The sequence below is a fragment of the Notamacropus eugenii genome, chromosome 1, assembly GCF_028372415.1.
Source record: "Notamacropus eugenii isolate mMacEug1 chromosome 1, mMacEug1.pri_v2, whole genome shotgun sequence".
Taxonomy (NCBI): Eukaryota; Metazoa; Chordata; class Mammalia; order Diprotodontia; family Macropodidae; genus Notamacropus; species Notamacropus eugenii.
In genome coordinates this window covers 617,406,987-617,427,667 of record NC_092872.1, presented here as the reverse complement: position 1 = coordinate 617,427,667, position 20,681 = coordinate 617,406,987, and the positions used below count along the sequence as shown (strand labels likewise).

Below are 20,681 nucleotides of genomic sequence, written 5' to 3'. Positions count from 1 at the left end.
GAGGAGAGAGTATCAGGGAGGATAAGTGGTCAGCAGTGTCCAAGTCTGCAGAGAGGCTGAGGAGAATGATGACAGAGAAAAGGTCACTGCATTTGGCAACTAAAAGATCATTGATCACAGCTGAAAAGTTTCCTTTCTTCCTTAAAATTTCCCAGAACAATGTCTCACAACTCCTATTTGTATTCTATTTCTCTACATACATACTACTGTTTTACCAAGAACCACCACTCCCACCTCCCAGAAAAAAAGCTGCTTGAGGACTGGCCTATGTCATGGTTGTGTCCCTAACATCTTATATTTGGAAGTATAATAGTTTACATTTCCATATTTAAGATTCACAAGATGCCTCAATATAGTGATATTCCATTAGATTTTGAGCTCCTTGAGGGCAATGATTGTCTTTTGCCTTTTTGACTCTCTAGCGTTGAGCATAGTGCCTGATAAATATAGTAGGTGCTTTATAAATGCTTATTGACTGACATTGAGTTCAAATATGGCCTCAGATTTTTTTTTAGCTATATAATCCTGGGTAAATCACAACCTCTGCTTGCGTAAATTTCATCTGTAAAATGGGGCTAATAATAGCACCTACTTCCCAGGGTTGCAATGAGGATACCTTATAACATTGTAATAATGTAACATGTCAGGATCCAAGACCACTTCTCTCTGCTTTTCAGAGCTAAGGCTCAGCAAGCAAGCTGTGCTTGGCATAACAACAATGCTTGGCAATGGATGAACTTTGCTGCAATTAAACCACAGAACAGAGGATCCCTGAGCTCCAGCAACCACCAACAGGTCCAGACGCGAATGTCTCTAGACCACCTTGCCTCACTGTTGTTACACTACACTATTTGATTCTTTATCTAGTCACAAATATGTAAATCAAGGTTTAGCCCCTCTGCCTCCTCTTCTAGAGGAGGCCTTGACACCAGTCTAATTTCTCTCCACTAATGGACCAAAAAAAGCATTTTGCTTTTAACCTGTGTAAGCTCTTTGGTATTTGGGGAGTAAATGGTGGTTGCAAAACCTCTGTGACTCTTTAATCATTTTTTACCAGAGTTGATAAAAGTGTTATGTAAATTTTAGTTATTAGCACTGATTGTCAGACCACCTCTGGGGCACTGTGTTCGAGTCCGAGAAATCATACATTTTAGGAAGGACGTTGACAAGATGAAGGGACTGGACACCATCCAAGATCTACTGAAGGAACTGAACATATTTACCCTTGAGAAGAGAAGACCTGAGAAGCAGATAACAGCTGTCTTCCATTATTTGAAGGGCTGTCAAGCAGAAGAGCTAGTAAGTTTCTGCCTGGACTTCATTCAGAGGGCAGAAGGTGGAGCAATGAGTTCTAGGAGAGGAAAACTTTAGCTCTTCCTAATACAGCTTAAGTAGGGAAAGTGGTGGATTCCCCTCATTGGAGGCGGTCAAGTGAAAGCTAGACGTGACCGTGTTGTGAAAGGAAGGGACAGGTGGAAAACGATCTCCTCTGCTCCCTCCATCCCTGGGATTCTGTGATTCTAAATGGTGCTTTGTCTTTGTTCAGTCGTGTGGGACTCTCCGTGAGCTCGTTCCTATGGGCAAAAATACCGGAGGGGTTTGCCATTTCCTTCTCCAGCTCATTTTACAGATGAGGAAACTGAAGCAAATAGGTGAAGTGACTTGTCCAAGGTGACTGTGTAAAGCCGGATTTGAACTCAGGAAGATGATTCTTCCTGACTCCTGGTCTGGTTCTCATGCACACAGACACACACAGACACACACAGACAGACACACACCACGCATATAAAGCACATATTCCAACACAGACACACACAGACAGACACACAGACACACACGCCACGCATATAAAGCACCTATCCCGATGCACGCCCTCGTGCTCCAGCAGACCGTAGGCCCCCTGGGGCCAGGCCCACTCTCGCCCTCCCCAGCAGCGCCCCTCCGCGGCGGGCCCGCGGGCTCTCTCGCTCGCCCCCGGGGGCTGGCAGCCTGCCCCAGCCTCCCTCCTCCTTCCTCCCGCCCTCCCCGCGCTCCGCCCCCGCCCTCCCGTTCCCCTGCAGCCCGTGACTCATGGCGGAGGCGGCTCCGACGACAGCAGCCCAGCGCAGGGAGGCGGGGGAGGAGACGGCGGCGGCGGCTGGGCCGGGGGGAGACGAGAGGGGCGGGCTCCGCGGCAGAGGCGAAGGCGGCTGCCGAGGCGAGCGGACGTGCGGCGAGCGGGCTCCGCGAGCACGAGCCGGAGCCGGAGCCGCAGCCGGAGCCGGAGCCGGAGCCGGAGCGGGTGCGGGAGGAAGGCGAGGCGGCGGGGCGGCGGCGTGTCGGGAGTCCCGGGCGGCGGCAGCGGCCACAGCGGCGGACGACGACATGGGCGGTGGGCCGTGGGGCGCGCGCAGGGCGCTGGCGGCCGCGCTCCTGGCCGCCTCGGTGCTCAGCGCCGCGCTGCTGGCCCGCGGAGAGCTCCCGGGCCCCGACACGCAGGAGCAGGAGCGGCAGCTGCAGCTGCAGGAGCAGCAGCCTCGGGGTGAGTGACCGCCGGGCCGGCGGCTCCGTGCACGCGCGCCCGCGAGCGCAGAGCCCGCGGCCAGACCCGTGCATCGTGCACGCTCAGCTCACACGCAGCACACACACCCGCAGCCCCACGCCAGATCCTTGCATCGTGCACGCTCAGCTCACACGCAGGACACACATCGCAGCCCCACGCCAGACCCATGCATCGTGCACGCTCAGCTCACACGCAGCACCCCACACCTTCCAGTCAGCACACACATCCGCAGCCCCACACCAGACCCATGCATCTGTGCACGCTCAGCTCACACGCAGGACACACATCGCAGCCCCACGCCAGATCCTTGCATCATGCACCCTCAGCTCACACGCAGGACACACATCGCAGCCCCACGCCAGACCCATGCATCTGTGCACGCTCAGCTCACACGCAGGACACACACAACATATCCATGTTTCCTATGCAACACATCTGTAGCCCCACGACAGCCACCTATGTGTGCACACAGTTCACACACAACATTCACGCAGAAAACATACCCCACGTCTCCCATCCACAAGTACATACGTATCTTCAGTCATACCATAGCATGAATCCTTGACACAGAATGCACAGCTCACACACGACACACACCATGCCCCCCTCACAACACACACTCAGCACTTAGGCACCTGCAGTTATGCCAGAATGCACTGATCACACATGACATTCAATGACACACAACATAGATACACCTTTTTAAAAAATTCATTTTTAAATTTTGAGTCCCAAATTTTTCTCCGTCCCTCCAACTCCTCCCCCAGCCATTGAGAAGGCAAAGAATATGATGCCCGTTATCCATGCAAAGTCATACAGAATATTCCTTATTAGCCACAGCAAACATATATACATCGAGATCATATGCCGTCCACAATGTGTGTGTACAAAAATGTACAGCTTACAGGATTTAGACAGCAGACATGCACTGCCTTCCCTCCTGGACCACACACACCTGCAGTCATACACTAGCTGCATGCGCACCTGCATGGACATACAACCAACACAGAACATTCAAACACATGGGAAAACACACATGCTCATACACACTTCCCCTCTTTTCTTTCTTTCCTCCTCCTCTCTTTCTCCTCCTTTCTCTTTTTCATCCATGGCTGTTTCTCCCCCTTTCCTGGCTTTTTTCTTTCTCCAGGCTGGACTTCGTGACTCTCTCCCTCCCCATCCCCAGTTCTCTTAAGGCGTTTGGATTTTGCTCTAGCTTTGCTCTCATCCCCATCCCACCCCACCCTACCCCTGTTCTCAATTATCTCCCCTTTTAAGCCCTGCTGAAAAGCAGGGTACTGAGTTTCCTTCTTTCTCTGGAGAAAAAAGCATGAACATTTGAAATCCTGTTAGATGACAGAACCTCGACCCCCCAAAAAAGCAAAAAACAAACAAAAATTCCCACAAATCCCATCCCCAAACAAAAAAATCATCCATACTAGATTAAAGAACAACAAATCCCTGCTTTCCTCTCTCTCTCTGCTTCTCATGTTGATTGTATGCTTGTCTCTCTAAATGCTTTGTGAATGTAAAAAACAGAATGGAATTTCCCAGATAATAATAAGGTAAGGTAGGTATCGTAGGTAAGGTATTGTAGATTCTCTTTCCATCCTCTCCCCCTCTATCCCCCCTCTTCAGGGTTGTTTATTATCACACAATTGTAATAATACTAGCCAGCATTTATATTATCTTTATTATGTCTTTTGATTGACAAATCAAAATTTTGTTTGTAAAATAGGTGCAGTTTATCCACAGAGGCTGAAAAAGGATAAGTGCCTGATCCATACTTGTATCCTAAAAGGCAGAATTCAGACTATCCAGGTTTTCCATACATTATCCTACAGATACCTAATTGCCTTAATGTTGGGAGGAATTGGAAGGGAACATTGCTTCCTCCTCCAGGCATCCTGTTTGTCCCCATGAGAAATCAATTGTTCCTTGTCCACCTGGTACATCCGCCCACCATCAGAATGGAGTGATGGTGACGCAGTAGAAAGGAGCTGAGAGATGAGAAGCTTTAAGAGTCAGATACCCCAGAGCTGACAAAAGCAGCAGGATTTCTAGGTGTTGCAAATTGTACTGTGATAATAACTGTATAGATTCTTGGAAGAAAAATTTGGAGAAGCACCAGATGCTTCTTGTATCCTATATTTTAAAAGAGATGAAGTTAAATGGGTAAATAGGGGGAGGGGAGGTCACTTGCATCTTGGGTTTCTGGTATTTAATAAAACTTCCATCATCACCATCGTCATTGCCAGGATTTATATATTGCTTACCACTTCACATTTACAACTTCCAGTTAATAATCTTACACTGAGTATTTCATTTGATCCTTACCACCATGGTAAGTAGTTGCAATTATCCCCACTTTACAGTTGAGGAAACTGAGGCAAGCAGGAATTAAATGACTTACCCAAAGGTCACAGAACAAATAATAATAGCTAACATTTATATAGTTCCAGGCACTTTACAGTTAGCGTCTTATTTAATCCTCACAATGACCCTGGGATTAGGTGCTATTATCATCCCCATTTTACAGCTGAGGAAACTGAGGCATACAGGTTAAGTAACTTGCTCAAGTCACACAGGTAATAATAATAGCTAACATATAATGCCAAGCACTGTGCTAAAACACTATACAATTACTATCCCATTTGATCCTCACAGCAACCCTGGGATATAGGTTCTATTATTATCACCCCCATTTTATAGATGGGGAAACTGAGGCAAATGGTGGTTAAGTGAGTTGCTTAGGGTCACGCAGCTAGAAAGAATCTGAGGCTGGAGTCGATCTCAGGTCTTCCTGATTCCAGGCTCAGTTCTGTATCCCCTGTACCATCTCCAGGGCTTTGGTTTTATCCACTATGATGGGGAATAGGAATTTCAGTAGTATATAAAGGCAACCCCTGGCTGAAGAAACTGATGCCACCAGGGCGAGTTGGCACCTTCTCATCAGCTTAATTAATACTATTAATTCAATTAATAAATAATAAAAACGATACAATAAATAAAAATAATCATTGATAAGAGCAATAAGAATTTAAGTAACTTGCTGAGGGTCACACAGCCAATATGTATGAGAGAGAGAATTTGAACCCAGGTCGTCCACACTGCTTTCCATTAGTGAAGAATAACTAAATATCCTGGGTGGTGACTTGGCAGTCTATATGATATTCATTCAGTCACAGAATTCCATATGAATGCTCTATGATAATACTGAATAATGGTGGAGAGCCACCTAAGTCCTTCTTGCCTTGAAATAGAAGACAACAAAACTGAATTTGGGTTCTGTCACCTTTCATCTGTGAGCCTCAGCCGCTCCAAATTATAGTTCCATACCCCTGGGACATTCATTAAAATTTGTTAAAAACTGCCCATAATAGCTGTTATTTTGGTATAAACTTAAAAAGGTTTTTGTTAAATATTTACCAATTGCATTACAATTTTTTTTAACATTCATTTTAAAAAATTGTTGAGCCCCCAATTCTTTCCTTCTGGCCCCTCCCCCACACCTTGAGAAGGCAAGCTCTATGACTTCTTATGTATGTGAAGCCATTTGGCATAAACTTTTACCATTTTCTCCAAAGTGCTTGCACGTGTTTTTAATTCCTTGCTTAGAAGAACCATCCAGTTCATCAAACAACAGAGTACAAAGTACATAGAACTTTTAATTGGATCTTTAATATCATAATCCAATCAATCAGTAATTATTTATTAAGTACTTACTAGATTCTAAGTACTGTGCTAAACCCTGGAGATGGGTTAGGGAGGGAAATAACACCTGCCCACAAAGGACTTACATTTTAATGAGGGAGATAAAACATACATAAATAGTTCCATATTAGATAGCCTGACCCTAACCCTAACCCTAACCCTAACCCCTAATCCCTAATCCCTAATCCCAACCCCAACCCCAACCCCAACCCCAACCCTAACAAGTGTTCTGCGCTTGGGCAAAAGGTTTGAAGCCCAGGTCTTTTTGTTTCCTAGACCATGCTTCTGTCTACTAAACCATGCTACCTCTCATCTTGTGTACAATAATTGGATTGACTTGCTTGAATGAATTTTGAGGCCCAGAGGGATCATTTGGTTTCACTAGTTCCATAGTGGCTCACTTACAGTTTTCCAGCATAATTCTTCAATTCTGGATTCTGGCAAAGACCATTCAAGACCACCATTTTTATTTCTTTATCACCTTTATTTATCATCATTTTACAATTTTATTTGAATGGGGGAAGTCATTGGCACTAGGCAGTGCCCACCCCTCAGTGTAGGCACTGATAAATGGGAAAATAACCCACTGGGTAGATAGGCCTTGGATAATACACAAATTATGTAATTGATAGTCTGCTGCATGCTGCTATTGTAAAGAGAGAATTGACCTAAAGTCAAGAGTGAATGAATGAATCCATGAGTGAAAATCAAATTATAATGCGTCATCTCCTTGTTGTGTATTGTCTTCCTCCATTAGAATGTCAGCTCTTTCAGGGCAGGGACTGAATTGCTTTTTATTTCTATTTGTATTCCCTGCCTGGCATATAGTGAGACTTAGTAAAATACATGTTGACTTGACAGTTTATCAAGCCCTGGAGAGATGGTACCCAAGCTAGATACTCCAGGCTTTCAAAGAACTTGCATTATCACTGGGGGAAGCCACCCACCGGTTGGCAGGGAAAGTGTTTTGGTTTGACAAGTCAGTTGGATGGCCAGAAGTTGGCTGGGGGCTATATGGCTGGATGGAAAGTGAAGCGTGGTCTGGGGCCAGCCTGATATGTAGCAGGCCAAGGCAGGAATTCCAAAGATTAGTGAACACAGTTTCCCAGCAAAATCTCTGGAAGCAATAATAATAGCTAGCATATATGTTGCTCCTTAAGGTCTGTTAAAGCACTTTTCACGTGTTATCTCATTTGATCCTGTATTTAAATCTTGTCTCCAAAACTCAACTGCCTGTCTTACAAGGGGCAAGTTATTTGGCCTGTAAAATGGGCATTATCACACTTCTGTAGTAACCAGTTCGTAGGGTTGTGGGAACCAGATCAAATGAAGAAGTATAGATGACTTTTCAGTAGTCTAATAAAATTATGTAAATGTCAGCAATTATTGCTTTATTACCAAGAAAATAGACTCAGAGAGAAAGGTGGAGGTAGGAAATTTTCTCTTTGAGCATGTGATGGTCAGCCAGATGCCACAGTGGGCAGAGCTCTGGTCCTAGAGTCAGAAGACCAGAGTTCAAATTTGGTTTCAGACACTTCATAACTCATATTGCTAGGTGGCTCAGTGAATGGAGCACAGGGCCTGGGGTCAAGAAGACTCATCTTTCTGAGTTGAAATCTGGCATTTGACACTTAAAACTATGTGATCCAGGGCAAGTCACTTAATCCTGTTTGCCTCAGTTTCCTTATCTATTAAATGAGTTGGAGAAGGAAATGGCAAACCACTCTAGTATCTTGGCCAAAAAAACCCTAAATGGGGTTACAAAGAGTTGGACATGACTGAAATGACTAAACAACAAGTTACTAGTTTGTGTGGCTCTAGGCAAGACACCCACTGCCTCAGTTTCCTCATTTGTAAAATGGGAATGATAATAGTGCCTATCTATCTCAGGGTAGATGAGATAAGTGCCTGGCACATAATAAGTGCTTTAAAAAAGTCTTGTTTCCTTCTTTCCACATTACCAGGGTATACCATAGAGATTTTTACTATTTTTTATAACAGATTCAATTTGTTTAACTTCTAAATATGCTTTTTTTTATTAACTTAACTTTACACAACAAAAGACCTCATCTTCAGAACCTTCCATAATTTAAAAATACTTTTAAACAAACAACAATAACAGTTTGTCAGTTACTTCATCTTCCCTTTCCCATCACTTTCATTGGCCATTCACATAAGGATGTGATTATATTTTTATGTAGTCTTGTATCCTGCTAGCACTGTTTGCTTTGCATTTTTAGCCTGCTGTATTTCTGTATATTCATCAAATTGGTAATTTTTAATGGGAATATAGTGATATGCTTCCCTTGTTTAGCCAGACCCTAGCTGTTGGATGAAGTTGTTTCCAATTCATCACTATTAATTTTATATATCATACGTGTGTGTGTGTATGTGTGTATATGTCTTTCTATAGTTAGTGGATTCTCCCCTCTTTTTAATTATGTTCCTGGGGTATATTTTCACTCGTGACTTTGTTGGGACAAAGGGCATCATCAGTGTTTTAACCTTATTTATGAAATGGCAGATAAGTCAGGTTCATTTTAGAAATCTTAGATGTGATTAATATGGTGGCCCAAGGCTGGGTCTTTTCAACCACAACTTTCAGTGACACCAGGCAAGATTTTCAGGGTAAATGATAAGTAGTGAGTACAAAGGTGTGTATATCTGTATACACACATATACTTAAATATAATATACACATATGAAGGATAGGTGGTGAGTGGAATGAGATGTATGTATATATCTGTACACAGGTTGTATATGTGTGTATTTTGAGGAATTGGCTAGAATACTAGATAAGAAAGGGTGGAAGTTGAGAAGGGACACTTACATAACTTACCTTACATGGTTGTTTTGATTTTAAAAGTGTTATGATCATCTCTATTTTGTAGATGAGTAAACTGAGACTCAGAATTTAAGTGAGTTGACCAAGCTCATACCACTATTAGTAATAGTTGACATTTATCTAGGGTTTTCAAGTTTGCAAAGCTCTTCTTTTGGCATATAATAACATCTCATTTGATCCTCAAAACAGTCCAGTGAGGTAACTGCTATTATTATCACTTTTATAAATAATAAACAGGCTGAGAGATTAGGTTTGCTTAGGGTTATATAGCTAGTCATTATTTAAGGTTGGATTCAAACCTAGGTCTTTCTGTTTCCAAGTCTAACACTCTATCCACCATGTTGCTTATTTAATAAGTATCAAAAGCAGGATTTGAACCCAGGTCTCCTGGCTCAAAGACCACTGGACTTTCCTTTATGCTTTGCTGTCTTTTTATTACTTTTGGCCCACCTACACACTAGTCATCATATCATTTGATTTTTTTTATCATCCTCCCTTCGACTCATTCTTTAACAGGGGAAAACAAAACCTAGCCCAAATAAATTTATGCCAAGAGAAAATACTTGAGGCATGGCAGAACCTTAGAATTTTGAGATGTGAAAAACCTTAGTAATTCATAAAATCACCAGTTTAGCTCAAATTTTGCATATCTCTAGAATGTGCTACACCCTTGTCTTTAACTGAAGACTTAGCTTTCAGCAAAGCAAGTATGAATGGAGGGCTAAACTGTTTCCCAGAGTGTATTATTAAATAGCTAGATCTGAGCATTTTGAAAAGGAAACGGGTGATCACCAAGAGCCAACATGGCTTCCTCAAGACCAAGACATATTAGACTAAACTCATTTCCTTTAGTGATGGAGTAATTAGGAGATTAGCCCAACTGGATTACAGCAGAGCACTTAACAGAAGTCTCCCATGCTCTCCTTGTGGGTGAGATAAAGAAATGTAGACCAAATGATAATGAAAGCTTACAATTCAGTACATTTAGAATTGTTAAATGGCTCGACCTAAAGAGTAGTTATTCATAGATCCATTATGCCAAGTTGGGGGAAGACTTTTAGTGGAGTGCCCCAGAGACCTGTCTTTGGTCCTGTGTTGTTGAATACTTTTATCAGTGACTTGGATGAAGGCATAGAAGACATTCTTACCAGATTTGCAGATGACACAGAGCTGAGAGAGTTAATGCACTGGACCACAGAGTCAAGACCCAAACAGATTTTCGTGGGTTCCAATGGTAGGCTGAATTTAATAAGGTAATATTTAACAGGGGAAAAGATAAAAGATAAAGCCTTAGCCTTCCTTCCAAAAATCAGAGTAACAAATATAAGACAGTGGAGTTTGTGGCTAGATGGTAGTTTGTATGAAAATGTAAAAGGACATTAATGGACTGCAAATTTAGTCTAAGTAGCTGGCCCTGGTAGCCAAAAAGGTAATGAGAGTCTTAAGCTATGTTAAGAGATACCTACATGGCTTTTGGAACAAAGAAGGTGATTTTCCCACTATGCTATGCCCTGGGCAGACCACATCAAGAGTATTATGTTCCTTTCTGGTCATCTAAGTTTTTCCTTTTTTAAAAAAATATTTGATATTTTCTATTTTTACATTACCTTCATTTCTGAATATGTTCCTTCCTGTGCTGGATGTCCCATTTCAAGAAGGATATTCACAAGCCAGATAGAGCCTAGAGGAGGTTCACCAGAGTGGTGCTGAGATTAGAGACTCCTCCAGTGGTAGGAAAAATAGAAGGAATTACAGATTTGGCCTTGAAGAAGTAAAGACTCAGAGGGAATATGAACAGGTGTCATGGGAAAGAACCTCACAGGACAAGATTGGGAGCAGTGGACATAACATATTGAGAATCAATTCAAGGAAAGACTTCCTAACATTTAGAATTATGGAAAAGAAAAGTTGGCTGCCTTAAGAGGGAGCTGGTTACCTATTACTAGAGGTCTTCAGGCAGAAGCTGGATGACCTCTGGTCAGGGATGTTGCAATGAAAGGGGTTCTTGGAAGTCTCAGAACCCAATCTCGTTGTCCAGTCCTGGGGGGCATTTGGCCTTATTCTTTCTGCGGCCCATAAGCTGGTCAAAAGACGATTGATGATAATTTTGAAGTTAGTTACTTAGTGACTCTTATTTGTTTATATGTGAAGTTTATAGGAGATTCTCAGCTCTCTGAACAGTTCAATGAGCATTAGAGGAAGAAGGCAGACCCTGCTATAATATCCTCTATAATGACACATTCTCATATGTGTGTTGGCCTTTAGGGCCTAAGAGGGGGTTGCTGGTTGATGGTGAAGAGTTCACAGTAGCTTTGTGTACGTGCACACACACACATGCACACGCACATGCACACGCGCACACGCACAGTATTACAGAGGAAATCATCCCATTATCCCTTTCAGTGGTCAGACCCTGCTTGGAACATCCCTCCCGCTCTGTAACTTATATAACTCGATGGCAAAGTGGGTAGAGTGCTGGGCCCGGATTCAGGAGGACCTGAGAGATGTAGGTATTTATTGCCTGTGTGACCTTGGGCAAGTCACTTAACCTCTTCTTCAGTTTCCTCATCTGTAAAATGGCCATAAACAGTAGCTTCCCCTTCCCAGGGTGGTTGTTGTAAGAAATAAGTGGAAGAGTGTCTTGCTATAAAGCAGCATAAAAGTATAAGCTGCTATTATGATTGTCCCCCTATCAAATTATTGATTGAAATGTTAGATGAGCCTCGTTCTTCGGACTCACTACTGTACTTGGCCTTTATTCCGAGTTCCCAAAAGAAGGTTGTTTGCCTAGACAACAAACTCCTTCTGCAGTTGTGTGGCTCCTTTAAGGAACTTCTTTGAACCTGTTTCCCCCCATGTAAAATGAGAGGAATTGCTTTCTGGTAGCAACAGTAAGTCTCCAGCATATGAAGGCAGGATAGGGAAGCTCTCCCTCTAGACCTTGAGTATGGCTTTGTACTTCCCTCTTTCTAGTTGCCCTGCGGATAGGGTGTTAGAGTTGGAGTCAGGTAGACCTGAGGTTAAATTGTACCTTTAGATACTAGCTGTGTGACGCTAGATAAGTCACTTAACAGCTCCTAGCCTCAATTTCCTCATCTGTAAAATGAGAATGATATTAGCACCTCCCAGGTTTTTTTGTAAGATTTACATGAGATCATATGTAAACATGCTAAGTGTTGTATAAAATGCTGGCTATTAATGTTATTATTTTCATGTTTATTCCAGTGGGGTAGCTAGCAACTGGAAATCAGAACTCAGCACTCCATAGTTCTCCGTATACAGTGGGTGGTCAGCGTTGACTGACTGGCTGTTTATGGAGGCATCTGTAACCATGAGGATTTGACACTTTGGTGAAGTGTATGTTTGTGAGCGTGAAATGCTCCTTTCATCCATGGGATTCAGAGCTGTCCTAGGTTAAGTGAAACCCTCTGTCCCCTGCACTCTCACCCCTACCCCACTCAGCCACAGGTCTTTGTTTTTCTTTCCCTTCCTGATCTCATCTGTTCCCATGTACCATTTGTCACTTCCCTCCAGGTGACTCTCAGATCTCTCCTTCTCTGTCCTATAAGAATAGAAAACTCTTTGTATCAGTCTTTGAATCTGACTGAGTTTCTGGTTAGCATAACTTAGGTTTTTAGTTAAGGATCTCTAAGTAACTTGTAGGAGCAGTCCCGTTTCTAGCCACACAGGTCTAGGTTCAAATAATGTAATAAGGTTTTCTAAATTTCCACAATTGAGTAAACTTTTTTCACAAGACAGAATTTGGAGTGAACCAAGGGTAGGGAACCTGTGACCTCAAGGCCACATCCTTGGTTGCAGCCTTTTGACTGAGTCCAAGTTTTACAGAACAAATCTTTTTATTAACGGAATTTGTTCCATGATATTTGAATTCAGTCAAAGGGTAACACTTTAAGGACCTAGTGATCACATGTGGTCTGGAGGCTAAAGGTTCCCCATCCCTGGACTAGATCCGTAGTTGAATAGAAAGGGAACTGAGCTAGGTTCAGAATTGAGTCCTAACATAGAGTCAGTGTGGTTCACTCAGTTCCCACAGTTAACCACTTGTTGTCCAACGCCACTCAGTTCCCTCATTATAAATCTGATTTCAGTCTTCCTTTCCAGGATTATGTTATATATTACTCAGCTTCCTGCTATCTGTAGTGGACTACAATCCTTTCATGGACCTCAACATTCCATCTTTCAGCAGCCTATTTCCCACACATCTTCCATGCCTAGAATGTTCTCCCTTCTCCTTTCAGCCTCTCAGAATACCCTGTCTTTCTTCATGGCACAGTTTGGGTCCTAACTCCTGCATGAAACCTTCCTTGATAGTCCCCTCCACCTCCCTTCCCCATTCTTCTTCTTCTTCTTCTCTCTCTCTGTAGATTATGCTTAATGATATGTGTGTGTGTAAGAGTGTAGATGTAAATATGTAGGATGTAAGCATTCTTAGGGCAGGAGTGATTTCTTTTAATCCATGTTACATAGGACTGTGCTTAATTTTATAGTAGGGGACATTAGTGTTAAGTTGAAGTATGTAGAGTACATATATAGTATATGAAGTATATAAAATCCAAAAGCCTGTGGCGAGGGAGGAAGTCTTGGAATGAATTTTGAAAACCACTAGTTTGGAGTCAACATTCGAATTTGTCTCTCTTTTCTGGAAGGATAGCTCTAATTTGCACTGATTTCTTTCCTTTTCCATCTTAATCGGGACCAGATAACAACAAAAGAAAGCTCCCAGAATTGAAGATGGACCAGGCATTATTAATTATCCACAATGAATTTCTCCATGGAGATTTGAATGTCTACTGGCTTTCTGACCATTGTTATCAAGTAAGCATGTTCCTAATTTACATCTTATTCTAGGCAAATGCATTCTAATTCCTAATGCCTCTTACATCCATATAACTCTTTTTCTAGTTTTTCTTTTTTTCTTTTTTTAAAGAAAGGCACCATGGTACTGTACAAAGAGATTTTGAGGTCAAGAAGACTTGGGTTCACATGTTGCCTTATAATTGAAAAGGAGGGTGCCTAGTAGCATCACGTTGTAAACTGTACTACAAAGCTGTAACTAGCAAAACAGTTTTAGAATGGGTTAGAAATAAAATGGTTGATCAGTGGAACAGATTAAGTACATAGTATATAGAGACAAAGGAGCACAGTAGCCTTGTTTTTGATAAACCCAAAGATGTGATTAGGAAAAAAACTCACCATTTGACAGAAACTATTTGGAAAACTGGAAAGTTATCTGGTAGAAACTAGGTATAGACCAGCGTTTTATACTATATACCAAGTTAAGCTCCAAGTAGGTACATGATTTAGACATAAAGGGTAACATCAGAAGGAAATTAGAGGGACATGGGAATTACCTGTCAAATTTATGGCAAGTGGAAGAAATTTATGACCAACTAAGGGATAGAGAGGTTCACAGAAGGTAAAACAATTTTGATTTTATAAAATTTAAAAGGTTTTGCACAAACAAAACCATGCAGGTAAAACTTAGGAAAGCAGGAAATTGGGGGAAAAAATCTTTGTAGCAAGTTTCTGTGATAAGGTCTGATTTCTAAGGTATATAGTAAACTGATTCAAATTCATAAGAATAAGAGCCATTCCTCGATTGATAAATGGTTAAAGCATATGAATAGACAAGTTTTCAGAGGAAGAAATCTAACCCATCAATAACCATCTAAAAAAATCTCTGAATCACAAATAATGAGAGAAATGCAAGTTAAAATAACTCTGAGGTTCTACCTCATGCTCATCAGATTGGCAAAATTGACAAAAAGGAAAAAATGACATGCTGGAGGGGCTCTGGGAAAATAAGGTATGCCAATGCACTGGTAATGGAGCTATGAACTGGTCAGCTTTCTGGAAAACAATTTGGAACCGTGGCTAAAAAGTTATTACACAGTGTACACCCTCTGATCCAGCAATACTGCTACTAAGTCTGTACCCCCAAAGAGGTCAAAGTAAAATTAAAGGGATACATATATACAAAAATATTTATGGCATTCCTTTTTGTGACAAAGAGTTGGAAATGGAGGAGGTCCCATAAGTCGGGAATAGCCAATGAATGTGATGGAATACTTTTGTTTTATAAAAAATGTTGAAGAGGAAGATTACAGAAAAACCTGGGAAGTGAACAGAAACAAGACAACAGTTTATACAATAACAAAAATTTTGTGAAGACAATTTTGAAATATGGCAACTTTTTTTAAAAATTTGTTTTATTTTCAGTTCCAAATTCTCTCCCTCCCCTGCCCATTTGGAAGGCAAAAGATACAATGCCCTTTTATAGATATGGTTGTACAAAACATATTTCCGCATCAGCCATGTTCTGAAGAAACAAACAAAACAGCAAGAAAAATAAAGAAAGGAAAAAAATACGCTTCGGTCTTCACTTTGAGATCATCAGCTTGCTATCTGGAGGTGGATAGTATGTAACATCATGAATCCTTTGGAACTGTGGTGGATCATTGTGTTAATCAGAGTAACGAAGCAAAAGACTCTCATCAACACAGTGACCCACCTTAATTCTGAAGGACTCACGATGAGATGTGCTACTTATCTCTAATAACTGACTGGCCCCTTCTCTGTTTCTCACACACAGCACTCCATGCCTTTGTGTGGGGAACTGTCCTCCATGTGTGGTAATGAACTCCCTCCTTACACAGCCTCATGTTGCCTCATCTTCAAGAAGCCTTTTCTTGTCTCCCCAAACGCTAGTGCCCTCCCTCCCAAACCACCTTCTATTTAACTAATTTGTGTGTGTTTATATATTTATACATGTGTGTTAAATATATTTTTCTATGTACTGATTACTTCCTTCATTAGCATGTAAGCTCTCTGTGAATAGGGATTGTTTAATTCCATGTACTTGCATCCTCATTGTGTACTCAGTGCCTGGCATATAGCAGATTCTTAATAAATATTCAATTTCTTAGTTGATAAGCATATTTTTATATGTGTATGTGTATATTTTGTGAATATTTTATGCATACTTATACATTTAAAGTGCATATAAACTCTTTGCGAGCAGGAATCTCTCATTTTTGTTCTTTGCGTCCTCAGCTCCTGGCAATTAATAAACGCTTGTTTGTTGATTGATAAATTGCTATATCCTAGTCAGTGATTATAATATTTAATACCATAAGGCCAAGCAGAGATCCAAGTTGACACTGAAACCTTAATTAATGACCATTCCTTGCCTGTGACCATTCAGCCACTTTTAAATCTTCTTAGAGTGTTCTCTAGTCCATCTCTATCACTTCTACAAGAATTTTATAAGATACTTCATCCAGTATGTTGCTAGACTCTAGGTAACGTAGCATTCCTTTCCATTACCAGTCTAGAAAAGAAAATAAAGTTAATGGGACACGACTGGATCTGCTCTTGATAAAGTCATGCTGGCTTTCTTAAAGATTGATTATTGCTTCCTTTTCTTGTATTCACTAGTCATGCCTTTGATGATGTGCTCTAGAAGTTTTTGGGGAATCAGAAGTCAAGTTCACTGGCCTACAAGTTTACAGACTCAGTCCTTTTAATCTTGGTCAGATCTGCCCTGCTCCAGTCTTTCAATACTTCTCAAGTTCTTCCCAGTCTTTCAGAGATCACTGATGATGGCTCAGCAGTCATATCTACCAGCTCTTTCCATTTCCAGGATGTAGTTTATCTGGGCCAGTTATTCAACTTGAACTTCTTTCCAAGGGCAGCAAGATTCTTTTTTACTGCTTCCTTACTAACCTGAGGCATTAACTCTCTAATAAACTGTTTTTTGTTTTTTTTTTTTTTTGGCACAGTTCTTTCTAGTCCAAAGGTCATTCTCTTTGTCAGAAGAAGGAAAATCGGAAAGGAGCAGCCCTGTGTTTTCTCTGTCATCATTTATTCATGTCCATCCCCAAGTATTGATCCTGCCTCTTTTTGACTCTTCCCTTTTCTCCAGTACAGCTAAAATAACAACCCCCCTGAAGCTATTATTATTCTATTATCCTGACCCTCCTTCAACATCCTTAGCTCTTTCTGATTTAGTAGTTTTGACACTTGTTTTGGAGCCATCCCATATAATATTCCCTCTCCATTACTGACCCTTGCTTCTAATCTTCTGTACTTGTCTTTTTTCTTTCTTTTTTTTTTTTTTGGTGGGGGGGAGGACGTAGAGTAGTGGTAGGGTATTTGGACCTGTGATTTCATTGGTGTAAGGAATGCCAGTGAAGCAGCTCCCTCTACCATTGTAAATGGGCAACTGTCTGCAATTTACAGCCTTAGAGAATTGCTTTGGGGGTGTTGAGAGGTGGCAACTTGTCCAGGGGTCACAAAGTCAGTATGATGAATGCAGAACTTGAATCCAGGTCTTTCTCACTCCTAGGTCAGCTAGCTTACTCTCTGGACTATGCTGTTCTACTTCTTGCCATAGATTGGTTGGAGAGTTGCTTTGTGTAACCCATTGGCCTCTTCAGAAAACCTCCTCATTTTCATTTGAATTTTTTTTGTGTGTTTTCAGAGCTTCATTTTTGAGAACTTTGCCTCTCCTGGGCTTATTCTTCCCCTATAAAGTTTTAGACTACAGGATCCCACGTGTTCTTTTTTCTTACATCCTATCAGATCTCTAACCCAACATCTAGGGTCTTCTCACTTTCTATTCCTTAGAATTTAAGCTAAAATGGGACTTCCTCCCAAGGTTCTCATCACTCATCACCCAGATCCGGAATAGAATTTCCTCCTTTTTTTGGTTCCTGTTCCTTTTGAAAGATAGCATTATCCCTAAGACAAGTCAAGAAATTAGCTACCCTGTTTTTCTTTAGTTGGTAATTGTAGTCTGCCATCACTGTTCCATCATGCGTCTTGTGAGTTTCACGCCGTAGTAGCAACAGTGACGTGGCTGTGGTCAGCTTGCTAGAATTTATGAAGAGCCGAGAACTGCTTCCGTTCTCCAAAAATCTCACCTGTCTTGCATTTCCTCATTATGTCTGTGTTGGCAATAATGTTGTTATCTGGTCATGTCTGACTCTTTGTGACTTCATTTGTGGTTTTCTTGGCAGAGATACTGGAGTGATTTGCCGTTTCCTGTTTTACCATTTTACAAATGAGGAAACTGAGGCAAAGAGGGTTAAGTGACTTGTCCAGGTCACAGCTAGTGAGTATCTGAGGCTGGATTTAAACTCAAGTCTTCCTGACTCCAGATCTGCTGCTTTGTCCATTGTGCTACCTACTTGCCCTGGAAATAATACTCTCATAGGTTATAAATATGGCTTCTGCTTTACCTAATGATGAGCTTCGCCCAAATTCTCCCTGCCCTGCTTCTTGAAGGTTCCTGAATTTCCTGTCAAGACTCTGATCTTCCTAATGTACTGTGTTGTATTTTCCCCTCTTGTCCCTAACCTTTTACTTACGTTGTTTATTTTGAATAAGGTAGGCTTTCCTAGAGCCATATTCTAGTCATGAACTTTACTCCTCAAAATCTCAGTGTTACTAATTAGTTTAAATTTTCCTCTTTGTGTTATAACCCTTGGTTTATCTTGTTTATTACCTATACTTTGTACATTGAAAAAAAAAGATGTGAGGCTTTGGGCTTTATTATTGTTCTTTTTTCCCCTTGGCCCTGTTCTCAGTGAATTTCTGAGTTTCTCACTTGGTATGTTTTTTTCCTATAGTTTGTCTACTTTCTATAGTATCTTACTTGGTGACAGTGAATAGCAGTTTTCTCTTTCCCTCTCTCCTCCTTTCAATTTTAAAGCTCTTTTCATTAAATTTGCAAAACTTCAGGCAAATAGATTCCTACTAGCACGTTAGATGTGCTCCATCTCTGGTCAGGACATTGTCATTCTTATATTTTAAGGCATGGTCTAGAAATTCAAATCCTGTTCTTAAACCCCATCTTCTTAACCAACTGTATGTTCACTGCCCAATTCTTCTGGAGCTCTGGCCTTTGGGAATAGGAATCATGAGAACAACACCTAAGGACTTCAGTTTTCCATTCTGAATTTTATGACCTTTACTAATGCATCCACATTCCTCGTGGCAGTATTGTTTGTACCCAAGTTAATCACCAGAAGTAGGCAGCATTTATCACATTTGATGAGAGATCTTTTATTACGTCTTGGATATGTGACCTGGGGAGCCAGCAGAAGCAGATTTCTGCTATTGTTATCAGGTCACCTCTTAGTGATGAGTCACTGTCTTTTCCTCCTCCTCTTCCTCTCTTCTTTCTGTGACCCTTAGTGTCGATCTTTGATTTCATAGCCTTGATTTACCTACATGTATTCACATCATCAGGCCCTGGGGAACAGGCATCCTCTTCAGAATGTCCATCATACTCCTCTTTGCTTTCATCCAAATTCCAAATCATATAATTTGCTTCTGGTAACTCTATAGTAAGGTCTTATTTCTGTATTTTTATCCTCAACTGCTTTTTTTTAAAAGTAAGAAATGAGATAGTACTATATTCAAAATGTATAAGTAACTATGGCTGGTGGTAGTTTAAGAGAATTCAGCAGATACTGTTCTCTATTGTAAACACTTAGATGAAAACAAGGCACAGTGGAAGAAATTCAAATCAGAGTCTTTTTTAGTTTGTTATTAAAGTTTTTTAAGAGAGACAATGTGTGTGACTAATATATATTTATATATGAATATATATATACACATATGATCAAAAGGTATGAAGAAACATTTCTCAGAAGAATTACAAAGTATTCAAAACCACAAGAATCAATACTCGAAATCAGTAATAATAAGAGAAATACAAATCAAAACAATCCTGAGGCTTCACTGTAAATTGGCAGAAATTGGAAATAGTCAGTGTTGGAGGGATTGTGATGTATACGCTAATTCATTGTTGGTGGATCTGTGAAGTAGTACAGTCATTTTGAAAAGTAATTTGGAATTATGCAAGTAAAGTGAATAAAATGTCCATATTCTTTGAATCAGAGACTCTATTACTGGGCCTGTACCCCGGGAAGCTATCAATAAGAAGAAACTTTCCATACATTCCAAAATATTTACAGCAGCACCTTTTGTGATAATTAAGAATTGAAAACAAAGTAGATGCCCATCAGTTGGGGAATGACTAAAAAAAAATTGTGGTACATAAATGTAATGGAATATTCCTGTGCTCTAAGAAATGTGTGGGATGAATACAGAGAAGCATGGAAAGGTCTCTGTGAACTGATGCAGAGTAAGGCAAACCAGGAAAACAGCATGCCCATTAATTACAACAATGTAATAGACAGAATGACGTGGCAAGAGTTTTCAAGTGAACGCAGCAAAATTTTAAAGATTCAGCCAGACTTGAATGAAGAGATAGGAGATGACAGCTGCCCCTCCCAACCCACCCCTTTGTGGAGGTGGGATCTCTGCAGGCATATTACACATATTGTCAGACTTTTTCAATGTATTGATCAACTGTTGAGCTGGGGTGTTTTTCCTCTCTAAAAAATACTATTTGTCACATGGGATGGATGACTACTCTGGGTGGGGGAGAAGGAGGGATACATGAGATAAGTCTGATGTAAGAAGACATCAATAAAAACTTATTTTTCAAAAGCCAGCAGACTTTAAAAATCCCCAACTCCCTTCCTT

The 20,681-nt window shown here is 41.0% G+C and overlaps 1 protein-coding gene across 2 annotated transcripts in view; it reads left to right on the top strand.

The window, feature by feature from the left end:
• The first annotated feature begins 2,031 nt into the window (after positions 1–2,031).
• Positions 2,032–20,681, top strand: part of HGSNAT (heparan-alpha-glucosaminide N-acetyltransferase) — a 46,187-nt gene continuing 27,537 nt past the window's right edge. For both annotated transcript variants that reach the window (XM_072635022.1, XM_072635021.1), the window contains exons 1-2: positions 2,032–2,521; positions 13,822–13,937. In XM_072635022.1, the coding sequence (XP_072491123.1) occupies positions 2,071–2,521; positions 13,822–13,937 (567 nt within the window). In that variant the 5' untranslated portion in view covers positions 2,032–2,070. The remainder of the gene's footprint in view (positions 2,522–13,821; positions 13,938–20,681) is intronic.